Genomic DNA, 26,369 nt, shown 5'->3' with positions numbered 1-26,369 from the left:
CCAATCATCCTAGCATTGCATAAATTTAGAACACCAACTGTAAAAATGCTAACACTTGGTTCAATCACTGCAAGCCCTCTGTTGTGTTGAAATAATAATACCTTGTTTGTTCTTATATTCCAGCTCTCTAGGATGTGATGATGCCAAACAAGAGCAATAACTTGTAAGGAAAGTTAATGTCTTCTTTTTTTTTTTTTTTCACCCCACTAAAGAAATATATATCTTTTACAAGCACAGAAGCGAGAGTATTAACCACATAACCTCAACTTAATTTGCATTGAAAAACAGAGAATGGAAGAGTTGAGGCTTGCACTTTGGAAAAGCAAAAGAAAGACATGGCAGTTGCAAAGCATCTTTAACCTCCAGTGATTTATTGGCCCTCGGCCAAGTTATCAGGGGAATCTAATTCTTCTTTATTATTCAAATAAACCACATTTGGCACCATGGTTCCCTTTCAGAATAGCTTCACAAATAGACTGAGCTCTGTCATTTATTTGACCTTGTACTTGTGCGCTGTGGCTGTAATTTTATTTGCCATTCTATATAACAAATGCAGAGAAATCTAAAATATGGAGATGAACAACAGGATGGGGAAAGAGTTTATGATAAATATCTGCATGGATTAAAAAAAAAATACCAAATTTAAAACAACCATTTACCCTTTTTCACCTTCACCTCTTTTAGCCCTTATTATATCCACAGCCACCATGCCCCTTTCAGCAAGCTGCCTTGAAACAGGCCAATCTGTAACCCTGTCTGCAGCCACCTTCTGGCTGACTTAAGATCTCCAGGAAACATTTGATATGAGGGTGGGGACATGGTGAGAAGAAGGGAAGTCACTCATTATGTGGAGGATGGTAGGGGGTGATTAGAACACATTTCAAAAGAGGCTTCAGCTGGTGCATAGGATTTTTTTTTAATGATGTCACAACCTTAGAAAAAAGGGTGAACTTCCCAGGTTGCTCTGGATGCCATTTTGTTGTAAATGGGACTCTAGGTTAACTTGAAAACATTCTGCTGGTGTAGTTATGCATCACAATCATCCCTCACCTCACTTACAAGGAGAAAGGTTTTCATAAGCTATGAGTCCATTTTTATCCTCTACTGAGACCCATGTCTTCTGCCTCTTACAACTATAATGTTATAGTTCTCACGAGGATTTAGAAGAAAATGCAGTATTTGAGGGTGGATGAAAGGAATGCTGATTTGAAACCATGTAAGCATCAAATTAGTCAATGCTATTGTAAGGCATAGATTCCAGAACTCTCAAAATAACCTTTAGCCCAACCATGACTCACTGTGGGGGAGGGGGAAGGATTCTGTCAGCTTATGAGACTTACAGTATATTTGTGTTTGCCATATATATAATTTCAGTGAATGTGGACTCCAATGGAAGAAAATCAACATATCTATAATCGATATGTTAGCCTCTATAGGTATCCTATGTGAAATTTATTTTCAGATTTCAGTTCCATAGAAACTGCTTTCCTTGAAAAGCAATGATTCCTTATTTTTGGTTTTCAACTATATTTTCTTTTTTGCTTTGGTTACCAGGAAGCTCACAGCTAAATCTGAAGTTTTATTGGGCCATTTATTTCCCATTTTAAAAATGCAACTATTTGCATTCTCCTACTCTGTGGCAACATATTGCTCATTTTTTTTTTGCTTATTTTTTAATTCCCTTGTTCTATTTTGACATTATTTTTATTGCAAATGTTTATTTCTAATCCTTTGTGGAATGAGAACAATATAAGCCAACATATAAATGTTTCTCCAAGCTTTAAATCCTACATCAACTAGAAATGCTTTTTATCATGAAATGTCTTTGTTGGATTCTCTGGTGATTAAACCCCTTATGTTTTGGAAGAGATTTCATAAAAGCTGGCTACAGTATCATTGCTACATTTTCAGCATTAGGGAATCTATTCTGTTTTCTTTCTTTATTTGCATTTGACCAATTCCATCATAACTAGGAAGTTGTCTGGCCTATCTCTGAATGCCACTGTCAGGTATAAGAAGTCATTTAATTTCTATGCAAACCAAAAGCACCCTTAACATACGGGGCTCTTTCTTTAGAAGGCCTCATGGTAAGTTACGGGGAGTCATCTTTACCCAGGAAAGCAAGTTGATGGTACACACTTCTACAACCTAAAACTACTTCTTGGATGTGAAGTTACATATCTGTCCGACTGTCTAGCAATGACAAAAGGGCCACTGAGGAGACTGGCATCTCACCATTGCTTTACTGCATTCCTGTCTCCACAAGCACATGAGAGTGACCAGCACATGATGCTCTGGACACAAGGAACTTTCATACTCAGTGGAGTGCAAAAGAAAATCCACACTCTGGCTGGCTCTGAACCCAGGCTACACCATGGAGCTCAGCAGAAGTTTCCCTACTTCACGGTTTTCTTATAAGCCCAAAACAAATCCTAATTGGCATAAGCCATTTTAAAGCCACCATATTTATTTACATGTTGAAAGAAAATAAAACTGAGGATGGAAAATCTTGAGAGTTAGAAATGCAGACATGGCTCTGCCATAACAAACTGAGATGCTCACAATACTCAGCAATTTCTTTGGTAAGTTTTTGCTGATAGAGACACATGTTTTTATATGATAAAACTGTTTCAAAAGGAAAGGAAGGGAGCATAACTTCATACGTTCCTTATCACTGTCTAAAATTTGGTGGAATAACTACTTAGCCAAAGTTGTAGAACACAGCAGAGCATTTGGTTCACATTTTAGTAAAGAGTGTGCTCCTGTGTGTGTGTGTGTGTGTGTGTGTGTGTGTGTTTGTGTGCGTGCACACGTGAATTGGTAGACCAAATGCTTAACTGAATGACTTGGACTATGTTTGATTGTGTATTTCCCTAGAGCTCCCAAGCCTCCCAAACAGCAAAAGAACACAAAGACACTTGGGCAGAAGGATATGTCTCAGGGACCTCCAGTTCCCTAGTTACACTTGGAACCTTAACTAGTTTGAAAACTCTTTCCCCAAGGTTCAACATTTAAAGTCATATCATAATAGGTTATTTTCATGTTAATATAGAATTCTTCTTAAACTTCTGTTTCGAACTCTACATAGATTGATATAGGAAAAAAAAATCACTTTCTTCTGACTTACTCCTCATCATTTCAGTTGTGTAATGCTGCCAAATGATGACCTTTGTCCCATATCTCACAGCCTCAACACTGCAAGTGTCCAAGATTGGAGAAGGTAGCAGCACATGGGGCCAGGGTCTACCCCTGAGTAAGTCAAGATGCTGATTATTGGCGCACACTTTTAAAGCCAACACATGCAAAAGCAGGAGCTGAATGCACAGAAAATTGCCAGATCCTGTACCATTTCTACATGGCTACTTTTTTCCTGCAGAAACTTTGATTATTTATTTCAGATTTAGGAAAAGATTGCCTTAATGCTACAGTAGAGAAGCACAGAAATAAACTGCGTTTAAGGAGAAACCAGCACAGGGTTAAAGCCAAATTTTTCTTGAACAGATGATATTTCAGATGGCCACACTATTCCAGATGCATCAATTTCCTTGAAAATCCAATCCATATATGTGCATATGCTGTGCTGGCAGGAGGACTGACTGAAATGGCCAAAACCCAAGAGCTAATATTCTTTTGGCCAGAATAATGCAATTATTATTTTCCTAGCTATCAGTCTAAGCATACAGAGCCATCTGTTATGCAAAGCAAACATACACATCTCAATTACAGAAAATGCAGTTGCCTTGACAGAATTTGGATTACACCACTAACCAGGGCTGTAAAATGTGTTTGGAGCTAGTATATAATGGATGCTTTTCAGGAGTTCCCTAATTAGCATTTACCTGCTTAAACTAATTATTCATCCTTCTTCTTTACTGGCTTATTAAACTTCGTTGGATATTCCACATAAAACAGATGAATATGGGCATTGCAGAACAACAAACAGTGGTGTTTCCAGTTCTATACAGAATTCACAACATGGTGGCGCACCAATTTCAAAATTGAAGATTCTCACTACTAGGTCCCAAGCAGATTAAGACGAGGCTTAAGGTCTATTAAAGGCTATTACAAAACCAGCGATTTCAACGAGATACAAGAATACTAATACTGAGTTAACAATAGCTCAGTTTTTATCACTTGGTTTGCTAAAGCCCGCAAAAAATAGAATTCTTTACACTTTACATCCAAAAGCTTGTATGTTCTTAGAGGAAGCATTAATGATCGCACCCCATGTTTGGATTCTCAACAGTAAATTTCAAATTTGGCAGTGTTTCTCCTCTTCCTCCAACTCTCCTCAAATGCCAAATCTCTTCTCTCTCTATTATTTTCCAATGTCTTTCTTGATTTAGCTATTACCCAACAAATTCACTAAGAACCAGCCATGCTGGATGTTCCCTTAGAGCTGTGCCAACTTTCAGAAGCAATGGGTGTGGGTGGGCCCTACTTAAGAGTAGAGAGGCGAATCTTATCTGCAGCTTCAGCTCCAAGAGGCAACTGATGAGAGGTAGATTATCCAACTTGGCTGATCATCACACGCATACAAAATCCCTCCCACCAAGGCTGTTTTCCTCCTTCCAAACCACCAGATGAAAAGGGTCAAACTCAGCCAATCACCTGTATAGGCACAAATACCCAGATGTTTAGCACTTTTATGGTGAGAAACATCTGGATAATTAGCCGAATGGTAAACTTTACTTCAGGATATTTTGGCATTCTGTAGATGCAGCCCAGGTTTTGGAGTCCAGTGGAACTAAAATTTTTGTGTTTCAGGGGAATATCAAGTACTGACATCCAGGATGTTGTCCCTTGCCCCATCAGACTCCATCTTCTTTTCTTTCATCCTCTGATAAACATATATAAGCAATTAAATAGCAAACAATGAAAGGCTGCCTTATTTTATGAAATTGTCTTTCAGCATTAGGAAGCATTTGCAAAGGCAGCAAAATATATCCTTGTTGGAACCTTCCCTGCCACACATTTTAATGGTCTCTTTCAGAATTTCTTGACTCCAAATGACTCCTGCCATTGTGTCAGCTCCCAGGATAATGCAGGGTACTCCATAAACATCCAGTAATAGGACACAAGGGAAGCACTATTAGTGTGTCCCTCTCCTACCGGGCACAGAGGTTTCAAAGTTCAAAACAACCAAGGGAAGGAACTTCATTTGTTCTCAATAAATTAATAATGATCCTTGGGGGGCAGGGAGGGGAACTAAAGTTTTTGAGCACAAGTTTATTCTGACAGGTTTCTCACTGACTTAGAAGAGTCAGGTAGAGCCCATTAAATAATAAATTTGATAATTCATGCTAAATAGAATATCCCTTGAAGAAGGAAAAACATGAGGCAGAGGGAGCCTTCACAATTGCCACCAAGAATCTAAATGTTTTGACTTACTTGTGAGAGGCCTAGGTAGATGGAGACCGTTTCGGAAATATACAAAAATTTTCCTTCTTGATTTAGTGCAAATACAAAGCCATCCAGGGACTGCAGGAAAAAAAATAAACAGATATATAGGTTAATAAATACATCTGATATTTAATTAATAAGGCAACTGTTATAAAGTGACACATAAATTTAAGTCCATTTCTTCTTCATGTGTATCACAAATTCTAAGATCCTTCAGTATTGCATTATACATGAACAAATTCAGAGACTTGAATCAAGACTACAAACTTTTCCTTATTTCAGGGGCTTCCTGTTGCTTATGTTGTTTTGATCAAGATACATTACATTAACATATAAAATAAGGTTGTGATGATTTCACAAGATGTCACCTTTGTTGTGGATTCAGTGGTTACTTAGAGTAAATCAAAAGATTTTCTCTTAAATGGGATGGGAATTGTAATGCAAAGAAAGAAAAGAAGGGTTTCTACAGGAAGAGTAAGTAGGATCACTACTGGAACTACTATGGACATCAATAATTTAGTAATTAATACAGGATTATTGCCTTCTCATTCCCAGTGCCTATTGTGTTAGAACAAATAGGAAAAGTCAATACATTATGTGTGAATGTTTACAGGCTGAAACCTTGCAAACTGCTATCCTGTTTTGCAGAACTCTGTATTAAAGTTTTATTGTGATAGATCTACTTTCTATTACAACTCCTGAACACAGAAGAAGAAAGAACAAAAGAGTGAAAGGATCTACACATCATCTGTGACTCCTGAAACCTCAGATCAACTTTCCAACTGGAGGGTTGCACTGCCAGTTCAACAAATGATGTAAATCATTAGGACTCCAACCATAACCCATCACCCCAAATGGGAATACATTTGTTTCAATTTCTTGTAGTTCAAGTGCATTTTGCAGTGTCCATCATCCTCAAATTTTTTTTTTTGCTTTTTTTATTTGTTTATGTCTAACAAGGTGAATTGCACAAGTGTTACTTGCAACAGGAAAAGTTTTAAGAATTAGTGGCATTAGCAAAGGTTGTGAATTTGCAAATATAGGAACTCTATGTTGGGAGCAAGATATGTGGAAGCACTAAATTAATAACATATGATTTTTAAATACAGAAAGGTAGAAGTATATAAAATTCAGGTAGAAATAGGTATTACTTCAGATCCCCCAGTCAGTACTGAAGTATGTATATGGATACAAATGCTATGGATTGAATGTGTCTCCTAAAGTTCATATGTTGAAAACTCAACCCTCGGCACAATAGTGTTGAGAGATGAGACCTTTAAGAGGTGACTAGGTCAAGAGGACTCTGCACTCATGAATGGATTAATGCTGTTTTTGCTAGTGCAGGTTAGTTATCTCAAGAGTGGGTTCCTGATAAAAGAATGAGCAAGGTCCCTTTCCCCTTCCCCTCTTTCTCTTGAGTGCTCTCTTATCCTCTGTGTTCTGCTATAGGATGATGCAGTAAGGAGGTCCTGGCTAGATGTGGGGCACTTGACCTTGGACTTCCCAGATGCTATAACTGTAAGAAATAAATCTCTCTTCTTTATAAATTACCCCATTTCAGGTATTCTGCTATAGCAATACAGAAGAGACAAAGATAATGAATTACATGTATTTATGCATAGATATATGTACATGGGCATACCTGTGTGTATTTATTTATATGCATAAATGAAAAGTGGATTTCCATGTTTCCTGACTCCTTTTCATTGCCCCACAATGGATAAATACTGTGGATGGCACCCAACCCCTCCTCTGATTTAGTGAGTTGTAAAGACAATTCAAGTTACGTTACATTGCTTCATAAAAGAGTAAGATTTTAGGTGAGATAGTACAATAATAAGAGCTTTTATTTATTAAGCAATATGTGCTAAGCAGTGTGCAGGTATTTTTAAATTTTCACAAGTATCATATGAAAGTAATTATATTATCTGTATTTAATATACAAAGAAATAAAGGGTTAGTGAAGTTAGGGCAAACAGTCCCATCCTTAGTTGAGTTTGAATTTGAATCCTAATAGCCAGATTCAATAACTATTCTATTTTCTATTAAGAATAAACATTGTCTAATTGATATGTGTGGTTTATGAAAAGATAAATATTCACAGCACTTCTGAAGTTAAAATATTTATACTAAGAGATATCCTACGACTTCTTGAATAGCATCACTTGGTTAAATAGTAGACAGTTAGGGGTAGGAGAGAAAACAGAAGTGGGATGACAAGAGAGTTCATAAATCATTTGCACAAGAGGTCACATGGTCACCTTTGCACTATGGTATTTCTCCTGGAACCAACTGTGGGGAACGAAATACTGTCTAAGAGATATGGGGTCCTTATCTTTGACAAACTGCCAAACTCTCTAGGGCCTCATCCGGTCTAACCTTTCCACTGTAGAATGTTTTATGCCCTCACTCTTCCTTTGCATTGGCTTCAAGTCTACAGAGACAAGTATGCTAATCTCACCGCACCTGAAACCAGTGCAAATGGAGATGAGATTCCTTCATGTCTGGGAAGGATCTCACTTGAACACATCTTTATCTGAAATAAGATTTCTCTGGAGGGATGACTCCTAAGGATTAGGACACTTCCCCTTTGACCTTCCCCTTGGAGAAAAGTTCCTGGTTTGGCTTTCCATTCAACCTAATAGCACGGCCTGCTATACGATCAGAGAACTCAGTAAACCATCTTCCCAAATTACATCTCATATGCTGCTATCAAACGAGAGTGATGATACTGACAGAGACCACAAACTTCTGTGGAGACAGCTGGAAGGCTTGTTGGGAGCAGAAGAAAGTTGGCATGAATGAAGTTGACATGGAATACTCTCCTGTTGTCTAAATGCTCATTTTTCTGGTGAGAAACCTGAGGTACAGAGAGGCTAAGTGACTGGACAAGATGGGACAGCCAGCTAGGGGCAGAACCAGGATCAAATCTTCTGTACTTCCATAAATTGCAACATTGTTTGGTCCTTGTTGGCTTATTCAAGTCCCAACAAGACTGAATTTCTCAACAGTGGAGCATTGTCTTGGGTATCTTTGTCTAATAAGCACCTACACAATGGTGCAATCAAGACTTTTAAAATACAGTTATACTTCTGAGTTCAATGCTTTTTGTCTTACAGCACACGTGCTATAATGATGAAGAGGGATGGAAACTATTTTGCCCAAAAGTGCTATTTAGAATTTATTAGATTATTTGCAGATTTAGATGCCACGGATTTCTCAGATGGTCTGGGAGTCTTCTGATAGTTGGAATATTGGGGTTAGAGTGGATCTTTTATGATCTTACTAAGCAGTCAGTGCTGTTCCTAAATAGATGTATCATTTTCATTTACACATGTCCTTCACTTTCTCACCAAATGGGATTGTAACTTTTAACATCAGGTTCAGATCCCCTGTACTTCCTAAAATATTTGAGGAGGTTGGGTGCCATGGCAGTGAGAAGGAATATCTGGAGGCTAAACATCTGACGCTATTAAGCAGTGGCCACCTAAGACCTGGCCAGTTTTGTTGGCAAAAATAGAGGCTTTGACACATGTTCCAATTTCCTGGTGAGATTAAAATGAGTCTATATCTACATGACACAAAGACATCCAGTCAATTCAATTAAAAACAACAGCCTGTTTGGTAGGGGAAAACTAGTCAGATTAGTTGTTAGTCATTATAGAGGTTAAAAAAACCACCTTGGTTAATTAATCATTTTTTTTTTTTACTTTTATACTGATCATTTTGGTCAATTATATCATAGTCTGAGACAAATGCCCATAATTCAGGTTTGATTACTGTTCAAATAAGGAATGGGATGTGAAGTTGGGTCTAAAGCAGATTGGCAAGTCATTCTTTACACCGCTATTACCTTCCCATTCAAGGGCGTTCCTTTCTACAGTTAGCTGTATTCTGCTGCTTAGAAAAGTCTGAAGAAAAGCATCAATATTGATTTAATTTGGATGTCTCAACTTAAAAAGGTGGGAGGAAGAAGGAAACATTCAATCAGTAGTCTTAGAAACCAAATGTGATTAATCTGAAAGTTCTGTGGAATTTTTTAAAATTTGAATAGAGAAAGCTATTATATACTATGCAGTTCAATCACTGCAGGCTACTTTAATTTTTTTTTTTTTTAACTGCCCACTGTTTTCAACAGGCACCAATTAAGATTCTGGGGTCAAAGGGTTAATTACATCTTCTTACCCACTATGTAGAATTTTCTGATTATTAACTAAGGTTGGATTAAGATGAAAAAGAACCTACACAAATGTTAATGCTAGCCCCTCCTCAAGAAGATTTATTATAAAGCCATGCTGAAATCTATCTGCTTTCCTCAAAGCAGATGGAGAACAAAATCTTAGAAGAAACAGTAAAACAGACGTTTTAAAGACATGCAAGTATCTGATTTATCAAGACAGTTTTCTTATTACTGAAAACAATTCTTAGCTACCCAGACAGGGCTGATAGGAGATTTCCTTTGTCACATCCCAGTAAGTCTATGAGGTACACAGGCAAGGAGTGAGGCTTGGATACAGGAGTCAGGAGCTACAGCATCTCTGAATAATAATGCCTGTAATTATAATTTATATCCCCTGACATCAGTGTAACATATAAAGTGTATGGCACAGTTTCTTAACCCCAAAAGCTGAATGCTTTTAACGGTGTTTGTCAAATGATGAGGTTATTTCCTTGCAGGGTATGAAACTAACTGTAGCTGCATGATTGAAGGTATACTAATGTTTAATGCATTGTGCTAAATGGATTTATATTTGTCAAAGGAGTTTTGTCTCTGCTTTCCTTTTTATGCATATTCCACTGCAGCCAAATTTGAGTGAAATCCTACTATGGTGCCCTTCCAGGGACAATTCTCCATTCTGAAATTAGTGGTTCATTCTTTTACATTCCAGTGCAGAAAGGAGAGGGAAGGAAATCACCCTAAACTCTTTTCTTATGACCTAACTCCAGTTAGAGAGAAGAATTACCAGTAGGCTAGGTTATTTTAATGACAGATTATTTTAAACTAAGCCTTCACCATCTGTTCCACCCCCTAATTATGAATGCAAAAAGAACATATTTCACAATTACATCAGTAAAAAAGTAAGATATACATGATTTAAATGCACGCATGTGCTCCTTGTCCAATGTGCCTTGCATCTGTGATGTTCTTGTAATTTAGACTCAGACTGTAGGGAAAATACCCATTCGAAATTGAGTACAGTCTCTGACTCACTCAACTTTTCCTCTAAACCCCAAGTTCTTCACTGTTATGCCATAATTCTGTTAGGACAAGAGCAGAGCATGAATTTGAGCACTATGCTTGTCAGATAGTAGATGTGAGTATATTATGAATGCTACAACCAACAACGGTAAGGAGAGGCTCTGTGGGAAAACTGTCTCTAGGAGCTGAGCAATGGGTTAGCCTGGGGAATGAGCTTGTCTGCCCCTGAACCATGAGAAGCTTGGCCTGGAGAGTGTGGACTGGGCACATATATAGCTATCTACTCTGTTTGGGCAACAGTTAAAAGAGTTAACAAAAAAATTTTTTTTCTTACAATTTTGACCTTTGAATTCAATCACACTTTGATAAAGCATATTAAAATGACGTATTATTCTCTGCACTCAGGAGGTGATGCTATACTGCTCAGTCACATATATGTGGACTCCCAGCAACTTCAGAGAAGCTGGACTGTGCCCAAAAGTGCCCACATGTATCTGTTTATGGGGAAGAAAAAACTTCCCAAATTTTGGCTTTGCAATCTGACTTTTAACAATACATCACTGTGCAGAAACAAAAGCCTTATTTTCAGAAAGAGGAATCTTAGACAAGTAAGTAAAAGCATACATCAAAGGTTTGGGCTTTTCTTTGACTCCTCTGACTCTCCCTGAGCTTTCTGTCTCTCCCCTTGTCTTTCCAGTAAATCAATAACACTCAGGATAGCACAGATTCATATTATCATGTGCCAAAAGCCACATGTTTCCCAGTCACAGCACCAAACGGGATTAGTTAGGTCAAATTTAACTATTATGCCACTAAAAAAGAATTTTGGAACACACCAGGACACCTCAAAACACCTCTCCTAAGAATTTTGCAAAACACAAAAATTCAAACATCTAGGTGAGAAAAACAGTTCAGAGAGGTATGGGCAAGCTCTTCAGTTTTTAGAGGAGAGGTACCAGAATAAAAGGGGAGATGGTAGGCTAGTGAAATGTTAAAACATGAAAAGAACAAAGACACCTGCTTTCTGAGCAAGGAGCTCAGGTTTTGCTTCTGCTCATTAAAATTCCATTTTGTGGGAGCTGTGTATCAAAGTGCTGACCTTTTTTTTTCTGTAGGATGCTAGTTCGAGCCTTACATCTGGCCTTGAGGGATGGAGATTTCTTGATTTGAACATCCAACCAAATGGACAACAGGTTCTGGTACAAAGATAGTGCGTGGTATTTGGTGGATCACACATGCTTCTGAGCCACCAGGGGCAGCACGTGGACTCCACATTATCTGTGGCTCGTCTTCAGGGAACCAGGACTCTACTTGGGGCATAAGTGCCCACATGCTGCTCATGAGCTCCTTTTACTTGGTGGAAAGGAATCCTGCTATTTATTCCAAGGCACAAATATTCATTGGAATATTAAAACGACTCCTTTTGCACATGTGGTATGTTAATTAACTGGAAGGTAGCCCCGTCAGAATCCAGGGGCTAATTCCTAATTGTGCATTTCTCCCTTTGAATTCAGAGTTGTTTCAAGTTAAAGGAGGAATCCCCCCTTGGCAGAAATAATATAAGCAATACATTGCTCTGCTCCCGAAAGGTCTAAAAATGTCCCTGCTTTGCTTTGGTGAGACCCATGATGCTTGGTCACATGCACAGGGTGCCAGGTGTCTTTCAATTTGTTGGCATTAAACAAAATACCAGAAAGAAAAGGAAGTAACAACTGTTTGTTGACATCCTGTAGATTACTAGAAAATAGGGCATGACCTTAATTTTACATACATGTTATTACCTATTATATTATCTATTACATGCTAAATATACTACTATACATTATACATAATACATTTCTTTTTTTTTTTTTTTTTTTTTCTTTTTTTGTAAGGCTGGATATTGAACCCAGGGCCTTGTGCTTGTGAAGCAAGCACTCTACCAACTGGGCTATATCCCCAGCCCCATAATACATATTTATCATTATCATATGGGATGTGGTAAACGATGCTCAGTTCACTCAATATTTACCAGGGGAAGAGGGAGGAAAAATAACATATGTTAGGCAAATTACTGAGGTCATATCTAAAATAGGTCTGATTGAATTCTACTTTACTGATGAGGAAACAGGTTCAGAGAAATTACAGACACTGCTCAATGTCAACAATCAATATGTGACATAGCCAAGAAGGATCCTTTTGTTGCTCTTCCTCCTGCTGCTGAAACTAACCGCTGGGGCTTTTACTTGTTACACACTGACATAGCTGTGTCAAATCTTTGTTTCTTTTAGCATTTCTTTCCATATAAGAGATTCTCATGCTCTTTCTGTTTAGGAAACAACTCTTGGTTGCTTCAGAAAACACCTGTTGAATATTTGCTATGCATCAGGCCCATATAGCTATACAGCCTGGATTTCACTCAGGTGAGTGATACAAGGTCTTGACTCCCAAGTTGTTCCCTTAAAATTCATCCATGACTAAGAAAATGAACAAAGTTGAAAATTAACTTCATAAAACAAACAGCCCCAAGGAGAAGGCAGTTTCCAAGTCAAAGCCCCCTGAAGACAAAGTGGGGACCTCTATCTGCTCTCACCCAGCTCCATATCTCTACTATGCTGGCTTTTATTTAGAAAAGGCATGAATTACTGGATTTGGTAAGTGTGCAGTCAAAAGTTCACCAGATCTTGAAGAAACTCCTATGCATTGGAAGAAGATCCTAATCCCCACATGTGGACAGGACATCCCACAGTTAATACATAAGAACTGCCTTTTTCAACTGGCAGCTGGTAAAACAACCCTTGACCACAGGTTGACCAGAACACTGATCTTATTTCCTGTTCCATTCAGACTTAGGGATTTGTTTTGGACCTCTCTCTGGTAGTAGACACACTGTTTTTTAAAGAAGTCATTGTGAAAATAAGACAGATCTCATAGAAATTTATTTTACAATTATGTTTACCAGAAATTATATCCTTGATGTTTTAAGTTAAAAACCACATTGATGCTTCTGTTGTGGCTGATTATGTTATGACTCTATTTACTGGGCAGCAGGCAACTAATGCAAACTTTTAAGAGAAAATTAATGTTTTTCACATGTATTCCTTTAGGTAAAGGGTTTGTATCAGGGGTAGTAACAATGATTAAAGAATGCTGCAATGAATTTAGCATATTAAAAGACCATTTAGAGACCTCAGATATTAATCTGGGACATTCATGTGAGTTTTATTTCTAGGAACATTTTATTTGTATCTCTAGGGAAAAGGCATAAAAAATATTTGTATGGAAAGGAACTTGATTGTTACAAATGTAACAAAATTCTGGTTGAGGATAATGCTTTGCCTGTGAAAACCTTCTATGCTAGTTTCAGGAAATCATTATAACTAAGCTCTCTGCTCTTTATTTTGCATATCATTCATCTAATTAATAATTAATTTTTAATAGGCCCACATAATGCTATAAATATGATGGACCAATAATAGAAAGTTGCATTTGGTTCCTGAAATCGACAATGCTCAGAATTGTTTCTGAATTTTTTTGTGAGTAATTGCACCTCTTGTGGGTCCTACATTTTACAATATTGAAATCTTTATATTGGTTTTCTGTGCATTCCAAATGCTTAGAGGCTATGTTGCTTCACTGCCTTAGCCCCAGAATTTAGCTCCATATGAAGCAGAGATACACATTTATGGGAAAATCAATTATTCTGATGGAATTGGGGCCTGGTCCTGAATGAGCTCAGGATAAACAACTTGGTTTAGCACTCGCTCTGGCTCTCGGGTGCTTGGCTGACCTTCTGCTTTCATTTCACAGTTGGCTGCGGAGTGTAGGTGAGAGGACCAGCCTTCACTGCTTGTCCAGAAGGCTCTCGTCTTGTTCAGGCTCCAAGAAAATGCTGCTTTTACCCCATGTGCCTAACTACTTAACACACAGGAGGCACAAGAGGTCATGGATTTTCACTGTTTCCTCACATACTTGTGTATATTCAAAGCAGAACCACTAGTGTCACAGGAGATCACTGGAGAAACTCTAAAATAAAGCAATTCGCCATGTGAAGTTTTCTAGGATCAAATTTGCTAGATGTACATTAAAAGACAGCTTAAATTTATACAATTAAAAGCACAGTGGTGCTTGGTTGTATTGATCCTGGCCTCTGTAGTCCAACTCAGGAACAGAATGGAAGGACCTGAGCCAGGGTATGGGATATGGGATGAACGTATTCATAAAGACGAATATGAAATTCTGGCACTTTTCACTGGCTAACTAAAGTGAATATTTTGCTTGATTGTTTTTTAAACTGAAAAATAGAAATGGAGTTTCCTTTCTCTAATTTACTTCAATGGCTACCCTGACTGGAAAAAAAATTCATTGCCTTCACTGAAGAGAGGTGGCCTATTTTATTTCATGAATTTCCAGGGTTAAAAGATGCCGTAGTCGAAATCTCTGTGAATTTAAAAAATGTATTTTTAACTGATAAAAACATAAAAATTATAGATATTTATGGAATACCATGTGATATTTCAATGCATGTATACATCTGCATAATATTTAAATCAGGATAAACATATCTATTTTCTCATTTATCATTTCTTCATGGTGTGAATATTTAAAATACTTCCTTCTAGCATTTTGAAAAGTTCAGACAATTATTGTCATCTATTGTCTTCCTACTGGGCCATGGCACACCACAGCTTCTTACTTCTGTCTATCGCTTAGTACCCACTTATCAACCTCCCTCTCTCCTTCCCTCCCTCCCTAATGCTTTGGTAACCACCATTCCAGTCTCAACTTCTTTGAGATCAACTTTTTTTAGATTCAACATAGAAATAAGAGCATGTGCCTGGCTTTTTGCACTTAACAATAATGATCTCCAGTTTCATCCAAGTTGTTTCTAATGACAGAATTTCATTCAATTTTATGGCTAGTGTATGTGTATGTGCACCACATTTCTTTATCCGTCTTTCAGTTGATGGACACTTAGGCTGTTTCCATTTCTTGGCCATTGTGATGCAAAAAAAAAAAAAATGGAAGTGCAGACATGTCTTTGGCATGCTGATTTTATTTCCTTTGGATATAGACTAGGTAGTGGAGGTGCTGGATCATGTGGTAGTTCTATTTTAATTTTTCAAGGAACCACCAAACTATGCTATGGCTATACTAATTTACATTTCTGCCAACAGTGTGTGGGGGTTTTCTTTTCTTCACATTTACACCAGCACTTGTTTTTGTTTGTCTTTTTGATAATAGCCATTCTTACTGGAAGAAGGTTATATCTCATTTTGGTTTTGGTTTGCATTTCCCTAATGATTAGTGGTGTTGAGCAGTTTTTTTATATGTACCTGTTGGTCATTTGTACATACTCTTTTGAAAATGTCTATTTAAGTTTATGGTCCATTTTTTAATCAGGATTTTTTTGTTGTTGTTTTTGTTTTTTGGCTATTGAGATTTTTTTGGTTCCTTATACATTCTGAATATTAACCCTTTATCAGATGTATAGGTTACAAGTATTTTCTCCTATTCTATAGTTGGTCTTTTCACTCTTGATTGTTGCTTATGCTGTGCAGAAGCTTTTTAGTTTTGATGTCATCCCATTTATTAATTTTTGCTTTTGTTTCCTGTGCTTGCTGGCTGCCAAAATCTTCTTCCATTCCAAAGTCCTGAAGCTCTTCTACACTTTCTTCTAGTAGTTTCAATGACTTTAATGAGAATCATGTGACTGAAGTTGTCTATGAAGACACTATGTATAAGTAACTGAAATGCAAAGATAATATATGAAATGACTACCTTGAATCTAAAATTAGATATGTTATTTGAAAAAGATGTGGAATGTATTTAGCCATGGAAATGACTGGACTGAGCACCACCAGGCCCTTTTGACCCACCTTATCAGGCAGCAGAAATGACAGATACAATTATTTCCATCTTAAACATTTGACTGATATGTCAAATAATCACTGTGATTATTTTTTTCTTTAAAATAGATGCTTGAATATGCCTAAAGATATTTGAAAAAGTACAATTCCACTTTGTCTTGAAGGATTTACTAGAGTAATCAATCCTGGGTGTCAAATGACAAATTATATTCAATAGATGAATTACCACTAAATGGTACATTTTTTCCGAAGATTTGTTTTATAAATTTTAAGATGTCTAGACACTTTGTTATAGATAAATACATTCTAAAAGTACTTACATATGCTCTTCCAAGTACCATAGAGGAATGGATCATTTGGAACTAATGATGGAGCTAATGATATCATGTAAATTTCCAAAGTCAGAAGGAGGTATCAAAAGTGTTTGCCCAGGTATAGTCCTCCCTTTCCCTCTGTCCTAGGGCACTGTGTTATCATCATGCACATTCTCCCCTTGCCCAGATTCTCTAATAAAGTTGGACACTTGTAATTGACAACCAGACACCTGCCAAATAGCAGCAGATCTTTCTACTACTCCATATTTTCCCTAAGTAGCTCAGGGTGTTAACCTGCTGTGCAGGTCTAGTTCACTGTGCATTTTGTTTTGGGTTATTTGGCAGGTCACCACAGAACGCCATAGATCTACTTTTGTTATAGAGCCCTTATCATCTAGTACACCTGCGTAATCACTGGATAAAGTGTTTTCAGCACTCAGGATCATGTGATTTACTGAAGTTGTACAACAGTCATAACGTTATACAAAGAATTTGCTGTAACAATAATCTAGGTTATGCATGATCTATTCAAATACACTGATGTGCCAATCCACAGTAATTCCAAAAGAAATTTGCAATTGGCCATATTGATAACTCACTCACTAGAAACCTTAAATCAATAGTCTCAGTCTAAACCTAATGTGCACAATGATCCATTTACATACTCTTTTGTCTTGGATAGCTAAATATATGTTAGAATGAAAATAATTTGAAAATGGACATTCCACCATTCAATGAATTTGATGAATGACAGTTCACCTCTCAATGACTATTAGACTTATTAAAATTCTATTTGGTTTATGGAATTTATAGTGGCCTCCACCATATTTACCAATAATACCTTAAGCCACAGCTGTCACCTCCCACTTGGTCTTTCTCAACCTTCTATGTCAAAAGCAACCAAATTGCCAACAACAGGATATGAAGGGGTAAAGCATATTGATTAAGTTCCAAGTCTGATTTTTCACTTGGACCTCTGCCTAGTTTCTTTTCAGATCTGGGCACATGAACTAATGCTTATTTTCATTACTAGAACAGTATTTATCTTAGCTGTCTTGAATCACAAGTCCACAAGATAATCAAATTTACAATTAAGAAAATGGGTACTGGTACCTACCACACAAAGTCTTTCATGTAAGCTTGCAGAATTAGTATTTTCAATGAAATCCCAATAATTTAAGAAGGATGAATCCCCATTGCAACTGTTCCTTAGATATAACCTAGAGTCTAAGTAAATGCCAAACTCTCCCATGAATGACAGTAGCCTGAAATAAGTGAGCACTATGGCAGATGGTATCACTTAAGAAATCACAGGGCACAGGTTAGGAATCGACAACTTCTATGCTACTTCGATGCTCTCACTTCAGACCCTGTTCATATTTTTCTTTTATTTTTCCCTCTTCTCTTTTAACCTTTTATTATTTGCATTCAGCCACATAGTGAAAAGAGAGGCAGAGGGCTATAGGGAGGGTGTGGTGGCAATGTGTGAACCATCCTTCACAGCCAGTGTTTCCACACATCCTGTTCTGAAAGTGTTTGTATGTGAACCCTGGATGGTAAAACAATTCTGAAAATGTTTTTGCATCTGGCTCAGGGGTGTTTAATGATTATTGACCAATTTTGAAAACTGAGAATGGCTCTGAATTTGCATAGACCACTGTACATTTTGTATGACTTCATATCGGGGACAGATTCTTTTTGCCTCCAATGAGATTTGTTCATTCTAGCTTTGACCTTTTCCAACAAGCAAGATTTGTTTTATTGTCTTGCTTGGGGGCTTCTCCTTAGTAATAGGATGACCTACTTTAATTTCTACTTAAATGCTCTCCAGCTCTCACGGGCAGGAGAGTGACTTCCCCTAAAGGATTGAGCCCCTAAAGACTCAAATTGGCCTCTGAGCCTTAATGGAAGACTTTTATTCCAAGGCAAATAAAAAATATATTAAGGGTTTTGCAAACAGAACCTTAAGCCTTTATCATTTTCTGTATGCTCCTTCCACTCTCATTACAGGTAACTGCCCTCACTTAAGACATTTGCTGCTCTCTCGACCAGATTTTTATCCCTTTTTTTGGTTCATTCTTGCCATCTTCATGAGTATTGGCCAAGATTATTTTGTCTTTTACTAAAGAGCAGGCACAATCCATTAGGCAGGTCCAATATATTATACATTGACAAAGGATTCCAGAGTTTATCGACACCGTTAATTCCACTTGAACTGGTGAGGCAAGGACAGTGTAATGGTGATAGCATTATTCTCAGTACTCTATAATGCAATGAGTCTAATTCTTCCCCATGAGCTCAGCAAGGTATAATTAATACATCCTCATAGGCAATGAGCAAAGGAAACCCATTCCTTCACATCTTTCCAAAATGTGATTCTTACTTACATTGGGTCCCTCAACACACTGAACTACATTATCACAGCTAAAATGTTCTAAAAGATGCCATGATATAAAGTCATTATGTCAAATAGGATGAAAGTCCTTGTCCCTAATAGCTTATTATTTAGAGTAAAATCTACCAGATCTGCTGCAAATCATTTATGCTTGCTTTTTCAAAGGTAAATCTTTTGGTATAACTGGAACACACACAAGAGAATGGTGGATGAAGGAAGTTACCCAGGAAATTTTAGGGAAAAAAAACAAACTAAGGCTGAGATATTAGAACAATTCCCCCCAGTTTTTTGCTTAGGTCAGTTGACAACGGCATTGTAACAGTAAGTAAGTAGCTGAAGTGGTTTGAAGATAAGCTATTGATCCTTTTATATCTCTGCTTAGGATCTTTCTAGGAAAAAGAATCTGAATCTCATGCTAGTGCTAGGCTAGACACCAAAGGTACCTAAGGTAAAAGGCCAGATTCCTGCCTTGGTTAAGAGGTAAAGGAGAGGAGACTTCCAGAGCCAGCCTTATAGGAACCCCCCAAAAGAAGAGGATTAAAGAAGAAGGAAGAGATGCATTAGGCAGATGAACCAGTGAGTGCAGGTTGCCTTGACTGTAATCATTGCAAGGAGCATATTCTGTAGCTTTCACCAGAGTGACTTGCTGCAGTTCTTGAAAATTGCTCAGCAAGAGGGCTATGCTGCCAGAGGCTATTGCTCATGGTGCTCAGATCTGGCACTAGAGAGGTCACTCTGTAGTCACCCCTCAACATGGGAGGTGTGACTCCAACATGGAGTCTAAGACTTGCAACAATGATAGACAAAATGGAATGATGGTGGTCTCATCTCCTGGGTTCCTTTGATGATGCCAAGGAGCCTGTGTGGCCAGAGATGAACAAGTTCCATGCTCAGCTTTAAAATGAGAACACTTCACATTTTTCAAGAGGCAGTAAAGTGTCATGTAACAGGAAACATGAGCTTTGAACTCAAACAGACCCAAAGTAAAAGTCTAGTGTTGCAAGTTCACTATTTTCTCATACGAAAATGAAAAGAATATCTATGTTATTTATTCTAATCAATAGAGTTGAAATGATTAGAGTTAGCCATGTGAAAGTGCCATCACACAGCAGGTATATAACAAATGGTACCTGTGGTGACTATTATTTGACTTGGGATCCTGATTTGGAAAGAGTATTTGCTAAGTGGGTTTTACTTGTTCACAAGCAGAAAAACAGACTTGGAGGAAGTGGGGTAATCTACTAAGAACTGTTAAACTAAATCAGTTACATTTGAGAATAAAAGTACAAGCAAGAAAATGATTCAATATTCATGGCTGAAATAAGGTTTCAGGTTTCATCCTAGTCATAAACACTTCCCTTTAGAACTTTAACAAACAAAAGTTTAGTAAACAGAGACTATTTTAAGGGAGAGACTATTTACTTACTTTGAGGAATGGCAGAGATCGTCATGAAAAGATACATTAAGGAAATTTAGGGTAGAATAATTGGGTAGGAAATTAATACCAATAAGAAGGTGAAAAGGAAAGAAGACACACACCAACATATACACACACACTGATTTTCTTTGCTCAGGCTGTCATAACAAAATACCATGGACCATAGATAGACTGAGGAGCTTAAACAACAGAAATTTTATTTTCTCACAGGTCTGAAGACTGGAAAATACAAAATCAAGATGCTGGTAGGGTTTAGCTGCTGGTGAGGGTTCTTCCAATCCTATCGATTAGGACCCCACCTGTATGATCTCATTTAATCTTAATAGCCTTTTGAAATTTTTATCTCCAAATACAATCCCACTGGGGATTTCAATATAAGAATTTGGAGAGAACAAAATTTAGTCCATAGCTCACATATATGGTGCATATATTTAAATAAGCTCCAAATCACAAAAGGGTCTTAATAATAACAATCTTAACAGGGACAAGTAACATTTCTTGGTCTGGGTTGGACTCTGGGAGAACACTTTACATGCACCAACCTTATTCAATCCTCACTCCTTGACTCTAATGTGTGTTCTCACTGTCCTTATGTGAGATGAGAAACTAGCATCAGACAGTAATGGCAGAGTTGGGCCTGAAATTCAGGCTCCTACACAGTGTGTAGTATAATCAACTCTGTGGACTTGAACCAGATGGCAGAGTTTCTTGAGTTTTTGGTATCAAAGAGCTACCATTTACTCCTCTACAGATCTGAGTTCTCAGGGGCAGAGGGCAGAATCCTGGTGCTCTGGGTGATGTGCAGAGCAGAGATGAGACAAGGAGATGGTTGATCTCCTGTCTGTCTGGGACTTCAGCTAAACTAGCCAAAGTAGCAGAATTTGACAGTCTGAGAAGTGATTAAGGCATACATTGGTAGATCATAATCTACTGGGTAGACTCCACTGCACAGGTACACTATTTTACAAAGGTTGATTCCTAGGCAACTCTCCCCCTTTAACCAACAAAACACACATTGATGAAAAATATCATGGCAAATATGTAGAAAGGTAATTTTTCTATGACTGATACTAAATATAGATATATAACAGTCTCAGAATAATTAGTTGCATTTGAATAGTGATTCAGGCTAAAGTGTAGTGGACTGATACAAAAATCTAAAAAATATTTTAAGAAAGAATGGGAAAAATTCTAGGTATTGGAATGATAAAGATAATAATGATAATGTGTTTAACAGTAAGATTCTACTAAATATATGAATATGGCAATTGTTTCAAGCTAATTCTGTATTGTTTCCACTGTCCGCTCTGCAGGTAAAATTGCTAGTGAAAGTGGGTATGGGCCAGAGGAGACACTCTTAAGCTTCCTCAAAGTCAGCTGTGCTCCCAATGAGAAGGGGGATGAGGAGGATGCAGGAGGAGATAAGGGCAGGAGGGAGCTAATTCCCAATGGAGGTTCTCTTTCTGTCAGCACGCTTTACCTCAGTAGCATGTCCTGCAGGTACACAGCGCTGGCCTGCATGTTCGTCTGTGTGGGGACAGGAGGGCATGTCTAGGGTGGTGAGGAAAGAGAACAGAAAACATCTGACACGGAATCCTTTCATCCACTGAACAATTTTGCCCGAGTCCAGTTCTGTTTACCTTCAAATAACACCTGTACTCTGAGGTAAAGAGCAACTTCCAGGCGGTTGGCTGCCTTATGCTTAGCAAGAGGGGTCAGGGCATCTGAGGGAGCGTCCCTAGTTTATGCCTCCATGGAAGGCCGGTACCTCCATCCCCCATGCGCTTGTGCATGTGCACATGTGCACATGAGTGCCTGAGTAGGTGTGCGTGCATTCGGTTCTTTGTATACATGGTGCACTTGATCAATGCCATATTTTTCATTCAAAAGGCCTGGAAATGGAAACCCTCAATAGTGGGATTTTAGACTCCTAAATTAATTTTCCTTTTCATTCATCACTGTTTGAATCTTAAATAAATTCAGTACTGGGGATTGCCACTTTATGAAAAGAAGAACTTTGAAAAGGTTGAAAAGGGAGCTTAAAAGATGATTAGATGATTGAAAAATAAAACTTTTAAGAAACAGTTACATGGACTGGATTATTGAGCCCGCAGAAGGCTGAGGGGCGGTGTGAATGAATGCTCGTGAGGCCCCTACACAAAGGTTGGCCTCAGTTTTTCCACCTCATGAAGGGCAAGTGCAGTGTGCAGAATTTAGGCGGGAAAGGACCTGAAAAAGTGACAGGACTGTTAAGAGTAGAAGTGGGTGTGACTGAGGAAAGTTGTGCTGCCTCCTAATTTGACAATCTCAAAGGGAGATGCTGGCAAGGGTGGCTTAAGAATGACCCTGACTGAACTTCAGGGTGGTTTGTGTGTGAGAAAGAGACAAACACTAACTGCTAATTCACTTTATGACTCTCTGTTCTGAGGTTGTCAGGGGAAAAAAAAAAAAAAAAAAACCTGGGGAGATTCTGGCTGGCAAACCTGGAATCTGAATATGTATATGCAAATATGTATATACATATGTACTAACTTCTTCATGACCCCAAGCAAACTCTTCAGGCAAGCAAAGTCAGGGTGAAAATCAAATGACTTTCTTAGACAGGGTACTGCCTAAGAGGGGCTCTACCCTGTCTCAGTAAAGTATTTGTAAGGCTATTATGAAGGAAAGGAAATTAACCTGCAGAGGAGAAAGCTAAACAATCTACTTCAGAGGTGGGCAGAAAGACACAGCCCCACAGGCTCTTAACTGGCAAGTTGGAGACCACTGCAGATCTGACCCAAATCCAAGAAGGCCATGCATAATGACTCTCAGCCACTCCAAGGGGGCACCGGAGTGTCTCAGGCACCAAACAAGAAAACATGCCTGGTATTTGTACAGATGGCCCCATCGTTATAGGACTCTTCACGGGTGTCACTGACTCATTCTCACATCTCCTAGAGGTATATATGCTATTCCCACTTTAGAGACAAGGAGACCGAGCTTTTGAATGTCTTGCACTGTCTCAGGCAGCGAGTCAGCTCTTACACTTGTGTGTTCTGAGTGTGAAGCTGAGAAGTGTGTAACTTGCAGGCAGTGATCAGTGATGGTTCAGATATCTTAATTATCCAACTATTTAAGAACCAGGTCTCTATCCAACCCCAGCCTGTCACAGCACCAACTGCTCTTGCCAATATTACAGTTTTAAGCAGCATTTACTCTGTGGGTGAACACGGCATGTGGTAAAATGATTTAGCATCATGAATAAACACATATGCTTGCTTGGGTCCAAATTTTAGAAGTGACAAACCCATTTTCTGGCCCACGATTTAATGGACTAGAAACAAACTAAAAGGTACATAATTTACTATGCATGAACAAATAACTCCTTTATAGCAAGTTGGACTTTTTGATAGAAAGTGCTATACTTTCTGTCAGGTACAGGTTGTGCATCCCTGTTGCTAACATGTGAAAAAACATGTGCACATGCATACACACACATACACACACACACCTGAACATCCTCAACATTATTTCTTTCATGCCTTAAAAGATAATTGGGCACAGAATTGGTTGATAACAGATGCCTAAAACTATGAGGTAAAGAAGAAACCCTGGGGGGGGGGAATAAACACATTAAACAGAAGGTTAATAAAAAGATGCTATACTAGGCAGGAATGAAAGAAGTGTCAATAGATCATCCCTCTTCAAAAAAAAATCCACTTCGATGCTGGTTTCCTTAGCTTGAAAGTGGTGTCCCCTTTGCCTGGAGCTTCCCCCAGTAGACAGGCACGTCATTTCACTTTCAGTCTTGTTCCCATTTTATGTTTACATTTTATTTTCTCATTCCCTTTCCTGAATCCCCCTGCTTCTAGTTTCCAGCTCAGTGTTTACAGAGACCTTTACTAGAATCAGGGAGGTTGAAGAGACCCCATTTTCCCCCTTCTCTTATAATGTCCATTCTTTTTTTTCCCTCTTCCCAGAGAATAGATAAGTTTACCCAGAAAATAAAAAGCTAATACAACCTTTTGCTCATCAACAAAAGTATGTCTTGTTGTAGCCAGGAATAAGTTAATAAAACAGGGAAAAGGCTTAGTGGCTTAAAAATAGGCTCCTTGGGGTTATGAAGGAACAATGTTGTTTTTTCTTCCCAGCGTGCAAGGATTTAATTAAGTGATAACAGTCACCTTGGGGTGGCTGCACAAGGCAATAATATCTAGGTGAAGAAAAATGCTGAAGAGAGTTGAGTACAGTCAATTTATCTTCAGAGAAGGCAATAAATGAACAAAGCATAGGTATTGGGCTGATTGTTTTGCAATGTTTCCATTACTGATAAGCATCAAAAAAAAAAAAAAAAGGACAGAGATTTGGTATTTTCAGTTTCTGAAATGTATTAAATACAGAGAAAGGAAATGAAAAAATTGCTGTGAGGTCACATCCTCACATTCTAATTACAAACAGTTTGGTAATTATTCAAGCTAAACATAGAACAAGGGAATTTTCATGTTGACACAAAGGATGGGAACACAGCTGAGTTGTGTATTTATAAGTAAATATACAGAACTTGGAAATTTTCGTCCTGCTACAAAAAAAAAAAAAAGAGGAAACTGTTAAGAAGTGCCTGCAGAGGGAAGCTGCATTCCTGGTCAGTCTCAGAAACAGCAGCCTTTCTCTCTTCAAAGGTCAAATTGTGGCAACTTTGGAGAAGTTTAGGGGAATTAGCCCAGCTGAGTTACCATGAGGGAGGGTGTGAATGAGAGTCTAAAAAACGGACAACCAAAGACAACCAACCCCCAGACAGGGACATGAGCCACGCTGTAAATTATTACAAAATAGCTGTCAGGTGAGAATAAAATTACTAGAAACTCCGGCCCACAGAGAATATTAACAATAGACAGTCTTTCTGCTCAGAGGACTGATACAGGGTTTGAATGAAGCATGCGTGAGTACTTAGTTGATAAAGCCAACAGGTTACCTTCACCTCTTTCTTACCATGGGGTTTGGTTTCTAAAAAATGGAGAGTCTCCTTTCTCTAGAAACATGAATAACACAAAACCTTTCTATTCTGCTTTCATGGGTGGATCTCAAAGCACCTAGCAAAATTAATTAATTCTAACACAGACTCTGCTTGATACAAGGAAAATGAAGCACTGAGGTTAAATGTAACTTGTCTAAGACCACTCAACCCACTCGCCTCACAGTTTTGATCCCTAATTCCCACACTTCTTGTCTGCTTAATTGCCTTCTTGGAGACCACATCACCTCCCTCTCAAGAGTTCAGGTTCATACTGCTCCAATTTCAGTAGTGATCAAAAGACTCCTGCCCTCAACCCTGCCCTTCACTTCCCCAGCTATGGTTCCAGACATGCTCCTCCTTCCCTGAAAAGTGGATCCGAGGGAGCGGCCAGGTTGAGACCTCTGTTTGCAGCAGGTTCCACTCCTGTATAGAGCAGTGTTCAGAATCTGCATGAAGGAGCCAGCAATGACTCAGAGGACAGGGAACGGTTCTTTTCCTACACAACTTTCTCCCTCACCCCCCTCTAAGAGCAAACTGCTTCATTGATTCCCTCCCTCTGCAGGATACACAAAGAGTAAGAGTCAGCTAGATGATGCTTGAGAAGCTGCCTGTATGAGGCAAATAGTAAACAACCCAAGATCAAATAAAGATAAAAATCACAAATACTTTGTCATGGAAATCCTGTCATCTCATGCAAATCTATGACAGGCTTGTAAATTACAGACTGTTGGGGGTGGGTAAAGCTCAAAGAGGCTATATATATATATGTACACA

At 38.3% G+C, this 26,369-nt stretch overlaps 1 protein-coding gene across 9 annotated transcripts in view; it reads right to left on the bottom strand.

Moving 5' to 3' along the window:
- Npas3 (neuronal PAS domain protein 3) overlaps positions 1–26,369 on the bottom strand; it is an 829,271-nt gene that overhangs the window by 225,156 nt on the left and 577,746 nt on the right. For all 9 annotated transcript variants that reach the window (XM_047540503.1, XM_047540505.1, XM_047540504.1 and 6 more), the window contains one exon: positions 5,392–5,481. In XM_047540503.1, coding sequence (XP_047396459.1) covers positions 5,392–5,481 — 90 coding nt within the window. The remainder of the gene's footprint in view (positions 1–5,391; positions 5,482–26,369) is intronic.

This window comes from Sciurus carolinensis, chromosome 2 (genome assembly GCF_902686445.1).
Source record: "Sciurus carolinensis chromosome 2, mSciCar1.2, whole genome shotgun sequence".
NCBI classification, from domain to species: domain Eukaryota; kingdom Metazoa; phylum Chordata; class Mammalia; order Rodentia; family Sciuridae; genus Sciurus; species Sciurus carolinensis.
The sequence above is the reverse complement of the archived record's forward strand: the minus strand, read 5'-3'. Positions and strand labels throughout refer to the sequence as shown.